General features: G+C 45.4%; 1 protein-coding gene across 1 annotated transcript in view; it reads right to left on the reverse strand.

Annotated features, from left to right (window-relative positions):
• Window positions 1–12,683, reverse strand: part of LOC149365758 (uncharacterized) — a 75,892-nt gene that overhangs the window by 13,024 nt on the left and 50,185 nt on the right. Inside the window, exon 3 of the mRNA XM_089543676.1 lies at window positions 6,828–6,904. Coding sequence (XP_089399802.1) covers window positions 6,828–6,904 — 77 coding nt within the window. The remainder of the gene's footprint in view (window positions 1–6,827; window positions 6,905–12,683) is intronic.

A 12,683-nucleotide genomic window follows, 5' to 3' on the forward strand; every position in this document is an offset into this window, starting at 1 on the left:
ACTATTCGGTTGAAGGGGAGGGGGAGGGGGGGGGGGGGAAGGTGTAAATCGGGTACAAGTCGGGCTTTTCAAGAAATACTTGCCATATTCGTTTCTTTTTCCTGCTTTATTTTGTCAGAGGAATAAAATCGTGCGTTAAGGATAACAAATACAGACGGCAGGCCTGCCAAAGGCTCAAAGACACTGACTGGCAGTTAGGTCACAAGAAAAATGCACAAAACTATGGGCGAAACATTGAATATAATATTATACAAAAATACTTTCATTGCTCTAAGCGCTTTAGTCTTCCGTTTGCATTTGGTACAGGGGCCCGTAATTTTTTGAATAGGTCTGGAATATAATATTGACGCATTGTTTTCTCATATTTTGTCGCAGCCTTGAAGATCACGAATGGTTCTTTGGGTCATAGGCAATGGGTTGGCGTACACATGCATCGCGTAATCACAACTACAAAAGTGTTTAATTGTACTAGTTTGACAATCATTGGCACTTGTTCTGCTGCGAAGCAGGATGAACGGTACTTCATTTCTGCTTATTGTTTCTATAAACAATCTATGAATACCAGCTTTCAGCAGGGAAGTATTTACTAAATTACATACTTTTAATGTGATCGCATGGCAGCCCCGTGGGGCCAAAATGCGTCGTCGTTCACAAAATTTCCCTATTAGCTGGATGTAAGTGATGTCACTATAGCCGGATACAGCTTAAGTCGGCAGTGAAGCTCCGCCCATATTCAGCCTTCGCGCACAGAATTCCTCCACGACGAAAAAGTAGTCCGTTGCTTAAACGCTTCTTGTTACGTTAACAAGAAGCTTATGACGCGAAAAAATTATGAGCTCTAGAATTTTTATTCACGAATTGTTTGATATAGTCAAACATTAAAAAACTGATTTCGTTTACAGTTGCGATTGGCCAGCGGAGTAATACAAGACGCCGCGGACCGCGGCCCAGTGTTAGCAACTGCTGTTTTTTTTAAGTTGTATCCTACTATAGACCGGAACATTCTCATTGGCTGGTGAAAGTGACGTCACTGGACTTTCGGATTTCGATTGGCTGAAGGGAAGTGACGTCACTCCCGGCAACGGCATCGACAACTAATAATGCTATCGCCTTGCGAACCCTTATTGGAAATAGTTGTGTCTGTAAATTTTATTCCTTGTTAACTGCAGCTATTTCCTCGCGCACATTACCATTTCTATGTTTCGGCGCTACATCCACTTGCCTCGGCGTGTTCACCGTGCAAATATTCTTTCAACGTTACAGCAACCGTTTCAAATGACCAACAGTGGTGGAACAGATAGTCGTCAGTAGGAACGGCGTTTAGTACAGTGCATGTTACAAAGACACCCTTAAGGCGTCAGTTAAATAGTTCGTTCAGCCGCCCGCTTATATAGATATTTCTTAGCGCGCTGTGGTTAACAGTTGCTGAAAATTTCATAAGACTAGTGATCAACTGAAAAGATCTTCGTGGAATAGATTCTAGATGTCCGTTATCCCTCTGCTGTTTCGCTAGGCTAGATTAATTTTCTCGAAGGCGTCTTTTCACGCAGGAAGAACGGTTGTTACGAAATCTGTACAAGCTGAAAGAATCGGGTGAAATCGGATTTTACCTGACTCTTGTGTCGATTTCTTAAATGTTACGTTAAACCCGATTTCTACCCCGGAATTAACCTTAAAGGGTCAGTCTATTAACCGAGATGAGTGTATAAATAATGGCATATTCTGGTAGTTGGCACCCTATAACATCAATAACGAGGGGTCTGCGCCCGCTTTAGGCAGGAATTTATATTTTATTTCGGCGTTAAAAGTCGCGTAAGAAAACATGGTGGCGACCCCAAACGTTCATTCTGTTCAAGAAAGTGGTAGTCTTTTTTTGTAGAAGCATAAGTGAATATACTACGTACCATTTGTATGCCCCAATGTCAGAGAAACGCACGTTTTGTTCTAGTAAACTGTAGAAGGCGCACCGTTCGCTTTTTCTGTAAATCACATGAATATTTATAGTTACACGTACGCAAAACGCAGGCACATTCCCACTTTTAGTTCAGCGTATGATAGCAGAGACGCAAAAATAAACTCAGCCTATAGTGGCGCCATCTGGTCGTCAGGACGGGAACCAATGATGTAAACAAACCGACTCTCCACTTAAGCCTAGGAGCGGCAGAATCGTCACTCTAATTATCAAAATAAAGCAAATTTATCTCTTATATGTTTTCTTATAGGCGAGATGAGACGAAGCGAAAGACAGGCGCCCCATTTATGGCCAGCGAACGCACTGAAAAAGGCAGCAACAACGAGAATTCAGTCCGAAGCGAGAGGTCCGGCTTCGACGGGCGCCGCCATGTTTGCCGCCGCGCGGCGGAAATCCAGATGGTTGCCAGATGAGACTACCATCTCGTACAGATGTGTTCCCACATTAATAAATTCTATTTCAAAATGTTCTACCGCACTCCTTGGCACCACAGCTGGCTAAACGGTAATTTGAGTAAAGAGCTATCTGTTGCCGCAAAGAAAATATGGTCGATAAAATTCAGTAGACTGACCCTTTAAAAATGCGTAGTTCGTGAATGCACAACGCTGAAGGCACAGCGCAGAAATTCGTATACCTCTTGTAGTTATCCATAAGCACTGTTATCATTTGACTTTTGTGGTTTTTAAAACTATTTCAAAGCTTCCTATTCATGGCATGGATTGTTGGTGGTAAGTTCTAAAAGTACGTTTTCAGAACACAAGCACTGACGGAACGTTCCATTGGCATCATTGTATTATGGGATGAACATTAACGGCCTCCTACTCCAAGGCTGTAGAAAGTTTCAAAACGTCCCAATGATCTCGAATGCTTTCGTGGTGTAAAAGTCTGACAGGAAGAAGCGCTGCACACGAAGACCATATTGTAAGCGACGAAATAACTTAGATAGATTAAAAACAAAAATATCTGACTTGTGATTCATTCGAGGCCCTTTCAAGATGATTTATCAAAATGCTGAAAAAAAAAGCCTTTTATGTCCTACGCAAAAATAGGTGCCAACAGTAAAGTGTGCTTTAGAAGAGTTATACTCATGTCAAGCGCACAAATTAAGTGCACCTACGGGGAGTGCACTTCGGCATCCCGAGTGACACTTTAGGCTACGCGGTGCTTAAGCGGGAAGGCAAAGTGCACTGGTAGTAAAAAAACAATGGCAACACGAAATGAGCGGAATTTTTGAAGAGGTCGACGAAAATGAAAAAAAAAGCTTTAAAAAGGACTGTTTGACGTGATAGCGCAAATGAAACGAGCTTAAACAGTTTCTATCCATAAAAAAATAGAAACAGAAGAAAAGCCAAGACCAGCCAAGACTATCCAGAATTTTGTCAACAAACAAGATGGCGGCGTCCAGCGGAGTTGTGTCTGGTCGCGTTCCTTCGTTCTATTGCTTCGCTTGTAGCTATAACGAGGAAATATTTTTTAAAAACAGCGTTATTGGAAGTAAAATAAACTGGTGAGTACTTTTTATCATCATACGTTACGTATTGTGCCTTCAAAGTCGCTGCTGCCGAGTTTACGCACTAGGTCCTCAGTGTATTCCTTGAACGCACACCAACCGGCTTGCACTCATCTGCGACTGACACTCCACTTGGGACGTTTAGGTTTGACAAACTGCACTTATAGCGAGTGACACTCCCTATAAGTGAACTTAACTTGCCCGCTTGACAGTGGTATTAATAGTTGGGCTAGTTCGCACTGCAGATTCAAGCTCGTTTTTTAGCATAACAGCGCAAAGGCACATGGCCAAAATGTGCCTTTTAAACACGAGAGGAGTAAACAGGGAGTATGCTGTCCTCTACTCTCTGAACAAGAATGCGACTATATGGGAATAAAAAGGGAAGAAGGATATTTAGAGTGTAGTGTGCTCTATTTTATAAAAGTAAGTGCGCTAGAGTACAGCCTACTTCCTTTTCACTCCCATATAGGCAAAGTTCATGTTTAAAGTATAGAGAGGCAAAAGAAGGAGCAAGAAGGACTATACACGCGCGGACTCAAAACTGTTTTTTTTTTTTTTTACCGGCGAACGCAAAGCGTATACGCACTATGACTTTGCACGCAGGTCACGATCCTTCCACGGTGGCACCGAAATCTCGTGATCCTATCCCGCCAGTTTCTTGCTGGGACATCCGGAGACAAGAACAAGTATCGCAGTTTTGTCTGGTGGTGCACCCTGTTGAGAGTGGCTACCTGGTGAGACAAGGCCACCAATCATCTGCCTCTTCCTGCGGTATGCTTTGGAAAGTAGTCGACTTCCGTGGCTCGTATACAAACTGGGTGGTAGTCACCATCTTCGAGGATGTAGGAGGTCTGCGGTCCAACGCCTCCACCAGGTGTCATGTGGTGCACCGAGACAAAAACAGGCAGACAGGCAAGTAAAAGCTTCGGCGGCAGAATTGTTCCATCCAGAAACAGTTGGCTATGCCAGGTGTCTCAGGAAAGCTCGCCTCTGATTTTTAAAAGTAGGGTTTTTGAGGTAAAGAGAAGCTTTTTCCGGCAAAGTAATACCAGTGTTGGCCGACGTCGAAAAACAGGCGAATCACGTTCAAATAGTGGCGGTGGCATAGTGGTCTGAGCATCCGCCTCGCATGAGGAAGGTGCGGGGTTGGACTCCAGTGCCGCCGGTTACCGACCGGTGATACAATGGGCACAAGCTTTCCCATGGTCTGGTGCTCGGCTTCTTTAGGGTAAATGTTTGGAACTGGGTCTCTGACCCCACCTTGAGTAAACTAATATACCTTGTGCCATGGCGCTCTTTAGCCGCAGATGCCCTTGCCCCATAAAAATTCATCATCATCATCAAGTAGCGCAATTAACTAAATTCTAATAGCTAACTTCTGTAACTGTTCCCAATAGGCACCCGACTGCAATTAGAGATATGTAGCCGGCCGTTAACTACATCTACACCAGTTTTTAGAATTTCGAAAAAATGATTTCTCTCGTCTTTGTGACTGGACTGGTTTGGGTCATTTGTCGTGTCATTCGAAAACCATGCGCCAGCGGGGAGCGCAAAGCTACGTCAATCAAATCGCGTCACTCCGTATGCCCCGCCCATGCTGTAGTGCTCCCCGCTCTTCGGCACTTCGTTGCTCCAGCGCAGGAAGGGCAGAGATTAGGCGGTTTTAGTTTCACGTACCTACAGAGCTCACGTACGCAAAGTCTACGTAGCCTACGCGCATGTCCGCATGTAATTTGAAACCCTTTAATTACACGTACGTGACGCAGGCCGCGCGTTGTTCTCAGCGCCATCTACTAACATATACAGACACTGCTGTACCCACTCTAATAAAAGACGAGTCAAAACCAAGCCAGTCGAGCATCGGAGCAATGCTATGACGACGACAAACGCTACTTCGTCAGGCTTAACAGCTGAAGAATCGCTCGTCTATCTGAAAAACAAAAGCTATTTGTCCTTTGAAACTTTATGCGAGGTGGATAGATTGCTTCCCACAGACGCTTGGAAGAGGCGGGTATATCCGAGTTACCAGTGACAGAGGATCAAATAAGCGCGAAATGGGCAATGGAAAGTGGACAGCCTATGAAATTATATCCTTGAATTTGCAATCCTCGATCTTCATTATGGATATGCTGTCGAGCATCGTCTATAGAAGAGAGCGCGAATCATCGTGTTTCTGTGCATATCACCAATGCAAACACTGCCAGCTGACGCTCCTGTCCAGCGTCTATCACGGTAACGTCAAGCCAGCGCGCTGCAAGCATTTCGTAGAGTCGCGCGGTGCAGAGTGCGTCCCTGCCGACTCAGTCTGTCGTCTGCAATTCTAGCCAGCCGTTTGGGAACTATGGAGAGCCGGTCCGGGCCCATGGAGAGCCGATCCGGGCCCTATGGAGAGCCGGTCTGGGCGCGGTTGACCCCACGTGATCGGCCTACGTAGTCCAATGGCTGGGCAGACCACCTAAATGTCTATGCAGACGCCGTCGGATACGGAGGCGCCAGGATGGAGCTGCGACGGGGTGGAGAAAGGGTGACCGTCACAGTGACGTTGCTCTTGTCGTTCCAGCCTTCGTGTTTGAAACGTACTTACATCCCAGGTGGCGGTGAAAACGCCCTCGTCTCACTTTTTGTGCCATTTGCAAGCGCAAGACTTTTCCTCATGTCGATGCGTTATTTCGTGTTCAGAGAGGGTCTTCATCTCATGAAAAAGTATTTACACGATTAATACTTTCAATCTCAACGTTCATGTATGTCGCAAAACGCTTGTTGTATTTATTTCTTCGTTACTGTGTTAAATTTACCTGTTTGGCTCATGGATCTAGCGTCATATGACGTACCACTTCTGGCCTTTGAGGTTCTCGCCAGGTCAGTGGACCGAAGTGGGTGAGAAATGCCAGAGATTTTTTTTCTGGCAGGGGACAGCGGATCTTTGGCTGCAATGCTATCCGCTTATCGCTACCGGCAGAAACGGAACGCGAGTTTGCTGCACGTGTTTTTTTACGAGCAGCGCTCCTGCTACCAGCGACGCAGCGACGTGCAGCGAAGAACTACAGGGACATAATTAGGTGTAGTGTTAGTATCTTCTAGGCCCATGCAGATGCGCTCGCGGTTAGCATGCACTGACATCTGGCTTGAAGACGCCGTCCTCGTTACCTGCATCTTTGAGTTTTGGAGTAAATCTATTGATTGCAGCGCTGAAAACATACAGCTGACCAGATGTGTACACATATCGCTCGCGGCTGGCTAAAAGAAGCCAGTGCAGCAGTTCACCATCATCCGTCACTAACCCACAGCGGAACCGACATTGTGCCTGTGCTTTCCCGAACTTGGACAATCGAACCGCAGCCGTACCTGGAGCATCCTTGGTCGTGAAGCTCTTGAGTGGGATGGACCCAGGCGTCGCTTGTTTGACGGTGTACTGTAGTTCCCTGCGGACAGCACGGAGGAGATTGGTTAGCGGCAGAAGTTAGGGTGGGTTAACATACAAAAATTGCGTGGACACTTTGGCAACTAAAGTGTTGACAGGCGAAAGCCGAAGACACTATGTCGTGACGACTTCCGGTGGATGTGACGTCACACCGCTCCCGTGGCTATATCGATACCCAAATTGTACATCTTTCGGGGATCTTAAGTGTTTATTACGCTTAATTACGCATTTGTCTATCTAATTTGACACAAATCTGACGTTTTTCCGACCATTCTGTGACAATTTTCACTATGCCGTGTCGACTTCCGGTGGATGCGACGTCACACCGATTCCGTGCCTACATCGACGTCCGCGCTATTTCGACGCAATTTCGACATTTTTGCCTTTAATTAATTAACCTGCAGTCATCAAACTTGGTTTCTAGGTTCATTTTTTCCTCCCCTATCTGGAGCAGCCATTGGTTTTCTTCTATCGTTTTTAGTTCCCGAGTTAAACGCGTCTGACACGCTTTGTTAGCGGACGACAGAATGAGCCATTAAAGGCTTGCGCCTTAAAATGCGGGACCCAAATATGGACACGCACTGATGATCCCGTATGTCTTGCGTGTGCTTGTTGGTGTATCCGCAATTTGACTCCAACTTACCAAGCCACAGTAATGGCCCACGGGAGGGGACTTGTGACATAAATTTCTTTAAGTGCGTTAAGCCAGCCTTCGAAATTGCGTTGTCATGAGAAGCCGCACGAGGTTTTAGAGTGTTTCACTCTGTTTCTATCGGTTGCTTCCATTTTGTCATTTCCTCAAAAACAACCATTTTTTTTTTCCTTTTAAGGATAAACTGAGAAACTAAAGTTGGCCGTCGCGACGCTGAACGAATACTCCCCTTTTTGAGGTTAAGGCAGTGGAAATGACGTCAGAGTAGGACAAAACACGGCGAGAATTCCGAAAGGGTGACGAAATCGGAAACAGTTATCAGAGTGGCTTTCCATGTCTTTCCCGTACGTAAAGCAGCTGTAAAGCTGGCGTTCATGCAACTAATGTAGAGGGTGGATTGCTCATTATAAAAGTTATTCAGGGCCTTTATAAGCTCAAACAATACTACAATATTTCAAAGACGGTAGAAAGCACACGGATTATAAACCAGTAGAAATGAGATGAGCGTTAGGTCTCAGTATTGGAAACCTGTCACGTTACAAAGAGCGGGAAATGTGGTCAAGCCAGTATCAGGCGAAAGGTGGCATCACTCAGCTGGTATGCGTAATATTAATGAGCGCTAATAGTTTTAATTACTTCACAGAGCTTCATTAATAATGCATCAATAAAATGTGAACAAGTTTTGTTTTGTGGAATTTAATGTCCCAAACCGACTCGGGCTATGAGGGACGCCGATGTGAAAGGTTGCGAATAATTTCAACCAATTGAGGTTCTATCATGTACACTGACATCGGACAGTACACGGGCCTCTAGTATTTCGTCTCCAAAGAAATTCAACCGCCGCGGCCGGGATCGAACCCGCGTCTTTCGGGTCAGCAGCCGAGCACCATAACCACTGAGGCATCGCGGCTTCCAAGAGAAGCACGAAACAAGCGGTCATCATTTAGTAATTACTTTGAAAATGACACTGAGTACGAGTTTAAATTGGTCCGTATTGATAAGGTACCGAGTACTAATCACAATGGGCACTCTCTCCAAATAAGGTTTTATAAGCTAGAACCCCCCCCCCCCCCCCCCCCCAAAAAAAAAAAAATGAATTGTCGCCATCACCACCCTATTTCGCAAGTAAAATGCATGCGGCGACAACATAATAAGGACGTCGCTAGTTCGTTCTACTGGATTTCTTGAATTTTTTTCGACAATAAAGACGGCTTTTCTGACAGGCATATGCCATATACGGACAAAGAGCCGGCGAGTGAATTTGTATTCAGATCGTTAATAGGATTTAGTAGTACTCACTCTCCCCTTTATTTTTGCTGAAGTGAACTCGAGGTTCATCTTCATCGCATTATATAAAGAGGAAATGAAATACGAGCTCGCGACCACAACAGCTGATTACCGGCTCAACGTATGTATAACAACTGAAGAAACGTCCTCGAGCAAGCACTTTCGGCTACCATGACGAAAGCCGTCCAAGCAGAGATGGCTTGCTCCACAACTGGGACAAGCAAACCAGTTTGAAGAAGTCATTGTTAAGTGAAATCTAGGCTGTTAAAAAAAAAGTACTTCTTGAAACAGTGTTCCAAGAAGTATCTTTTTTAACAGCCTTTTCAAGACGGGCGAATAAATTTATTCAGGAAATATATATATATATATATTTTTCGAACAATGACTCGAAAACACGCTTAGTTTAAACGGAGTCAGTAAGCAGTTAAGGCGCCGGCGTCACTGACCATGGTTCTCCACTTCTTGCAGCTGCGAAGCGCATCATAAACTCTACTGGAGCAGATTGTGTTGCTAGTTTCGTTGTCTTAGGATCACGATAGAAGTCTTAACCACTCGGATGTCTTCCAAGTCACTTAAATATTAACAGGGGGGCGTTAAGGGTTCCGTTCAGTGCAGAATCGAGCGTCGTACAGATGGTGCTAACATGTCAAAGTCCGGTTTAATCGAGAGGGCTGTGACATGACACGTGGAGCTCCGAAATTGAAAAGTTAATAAAGCATTACTTACACAGATTGTGACTGTAAGGTCGTAACATGACTCAATCGTCAATATTACATGCAAGAGTGTAAACTAAATTAATTGCCTATATGGGACTAAAAGGGAGTAAGTTGCCCCCCTAGCATACTCTCTTTCATAAAAGGGAGTGTGCTATAGAGGACGGCTTACTCTATATATACTCATTTCCGTTTAGAGTGTAGCCCTAGGCCATCGAGACACGTTCATTCGACTTAGTTAAAGGGAGGCCTTGTTTGACTTGTCTGATGGTGTCCATGTCTGCGAAGTCGTATGCAAAGAGCACCCTAGGCCACGGCAGGAGCCCTATAACTCTATCGCATCATACCCTTAAGGCGGAGCTTAAATTTTCCCCCGAATTTTTCGGCTCAACCAATCAATCTGTGCAACGAAACAAGAGGTTCAGTAGTTACGCAAAGCTAAACAACTCTCGATACTGTTACTTGGCGCGATTGGCTGCAATGATCGATGCACTTGAGCTTTGGTGTTTCGCCTGCTACGCCTGTTTAGTTTCTACGGGGTGGGATGTGTTCTTTATTTCTTCCTCTCTCTCTCTCTCTCTCTCTCTCTCTCTTACTGTGGATTGGTCAAGGTGCAAACGTATTCCTCTTTTCAGTGCTTGGAAAGACTGTGACAGGCAGTTTAGCGTCCATATACTTGCAGCATATGATGCCTACCTTGCATCTGCCTTCAGGACAGGCTTCAGTAAGATCTCCTTGTGACCAATACGCGGCCGTGATAACGAGAGGGCAGGTACATGGTTTCTTGATGCACACAAAGTGAACAAGGGAGGGGAAATCCTCAGGGTGCTTGCCACCGTTTCGACAAGAGGAGTTGTCGTCTGGGCGAAGCGTTCATCATTGGCGGGGTTTAAATAGGGCCTTCACTCCAACGAGGGAGTCCCGGTAAAGGGGAGGAAGGGCCTTCCTGCCTAGAGCGAAGGCCCTATTTAAATCCGGCCGACGATGAAGGCTTTGCCCAGACCACAAGTCCTCTTGTCAACACGTTTGCGAGCACCCTGATTGTTATAGTTTATGGGGGTTTAACGTCCCAAAGCGACTCAGGCTATGAGAGACGCCGTAGTGAAGGGCTCCGGAAATTTCGACCACCTGGGGTTCTTTAACGTGCACTGGCATCGCACAGCACACGGGCCTCTATTATTCCGCCTCCATCGAAATTTGGCCGCCGCGGCCGGGATCGAACCCGCGTCTTTATTTATTTATTTATTTATCATCATACCCACAGCGCCATTGGCTGGCATTACTTTCGGAGGCTTTCCCCTCCCGTGTTCACTTTGTAACACGTGATCGTGTGATATTTAGCAAACTGAGCTCATTCATGTATAAGCAAGCGAGTGAAATATGTCTTTCGTTGTAAATCTTTAATTCGAGACCGTGTTTCGCAAAAAAATGCAAACATTAGTTAACAATTTAGCGGACCAGCATTCGGATATCGGATGCTGTACAGAGCCGATATTTACTTCTCGTTTGGCGACTGAAAATGTGTTATTCGAGCAAAAAAAATTCGCTGTGGCTTAGCTTGGTTAAGCCCGGTAATTGCGAAAGCAATATCCGTACCTACGCCATGGTACAGCTGGTAGTGTAGCTGGTGGTAGTGCTTGTGGTTAGACTTGTGGTGATGCATTGGTTATACAATCCAAACCAATTCAATCCCATCCAATTCCATCCAATATAATCCAATCCACTCCAATCCAATCCAATCCAATGTAATATACTGTAATGTAATGTAATCTAATCCAATCCAATACAATACAATCCAGTGCAGTCTAATCCAATCTAATCCAATCTAACCCAAACCAATCCAATCCCATCCATTACAATGCAATCCAATCCATTCCAATGCAATCCAATTCATTCCACTCCAATCCATTCCAATCCAATCCTATCCAATCCACTCTTATCCAATCCAATCCAATCTAATGTAATCCAATCTAATCAAATTTAATGCAATCAAGGTCAAATGAAGGTGACCCCTGGTGCCCTCCATTTAACGATAAGCAATGTAGACAAGTCTGTTTAGCGTTCAACAGCTCAAGGTCAAATGAAGGTCAATGGTGGTCACCGCCGCGGCACGATGGTGGTCACCCCGCAAATTGCAAGTAGTATTGCTTTCGCAATAATATGCATCCATCAAGGCTCGAGGCGTCAGCGGGGTATCCGTTTCTTACGGCGATGTGTTGTAGGCCGATGTTATCCGAAGACTACTACTTTGCTTAACGGCGTGTATCCCGCTGTTTTCATAGTATTAGAGTGATCGAAGCCGGCAATAAACGCCATTAAACGGGTGAGTCGCGAGCCAGCGCTGGCTCATGGCGACAAGAATGTTCTTTACTTCGAGGAAGCTCGCTAGTCTCAGAGCGAAATGCGATGGGGGGGGGGGGGGGGTGACGTCATCCAAGCAGCATTAATGACCTGGTTAATCAGTCATCAAGTTTAGTCCGATTGAAGGTGTAGTCAGAAGTTGATTTCAGGTGAAATAGAGAAGAATAAATGTATCTGGTGTCACGTAGGAAGGCAGTAATGTTGCGAGAGAAATTTGCTGCTGTATGAGCTTCTCCTCCTTTACTTCCCGAACCCCTGCTGTACTCCATTGGGAAATCCCTTGTGAACAATCAACATTTTTTTTTTTGCCGCGGTAAACCGGGCTTCATTTCTTCGCTCACATTGCTAAAAGCAAGGAAATTAATTTAAAGAGAAGACAAACGTAGCAGGGGGCGGCAGAAAGTTAACTGGGTGGATGAGAGTATGCGGTGTTACGGTGGCCGCTGCCGGCGCAGGACAGGTTTAGTTGGAGAGACATAGGAGAGGCCTTTGCCCTGCAGTGGGTGTAGTCAGGCTGATGATGATGATGATGAAGATGAATGCTCTTCGACATAGGACAGACATTGAGGCGGCTGACCAGGATGACGATGAATGGCTTCACTCAGAAGGCCGGTGGCATAGAACATGGCAGCATGTCTCCATGGAAGCGAGCTTTTTTATTTCCGTACAAATAAAAAAAATCTTACCGTTATTTTTAGCATCATTATTAGCCGCAGCACCGGCCCATGGGGCTACCAAGTGGATGCACGAATGTTGGGTGATACAGA

The sequence above is a fragment of the Amblyomma mixtum genome, chromosome 1 (assembly GCF_055824585.1).
Source record: "Amblyomma mixtum isolate Tamu chromosome 1, ASM5582458v1, whole genome shotgun sequence".
Lineage (NCBI taxonomy): Eukaryota > Metazoa > Arthropoda > Arachnida > Ixodida > Ixodidae > Amblyomma > Amblyomma mixtum.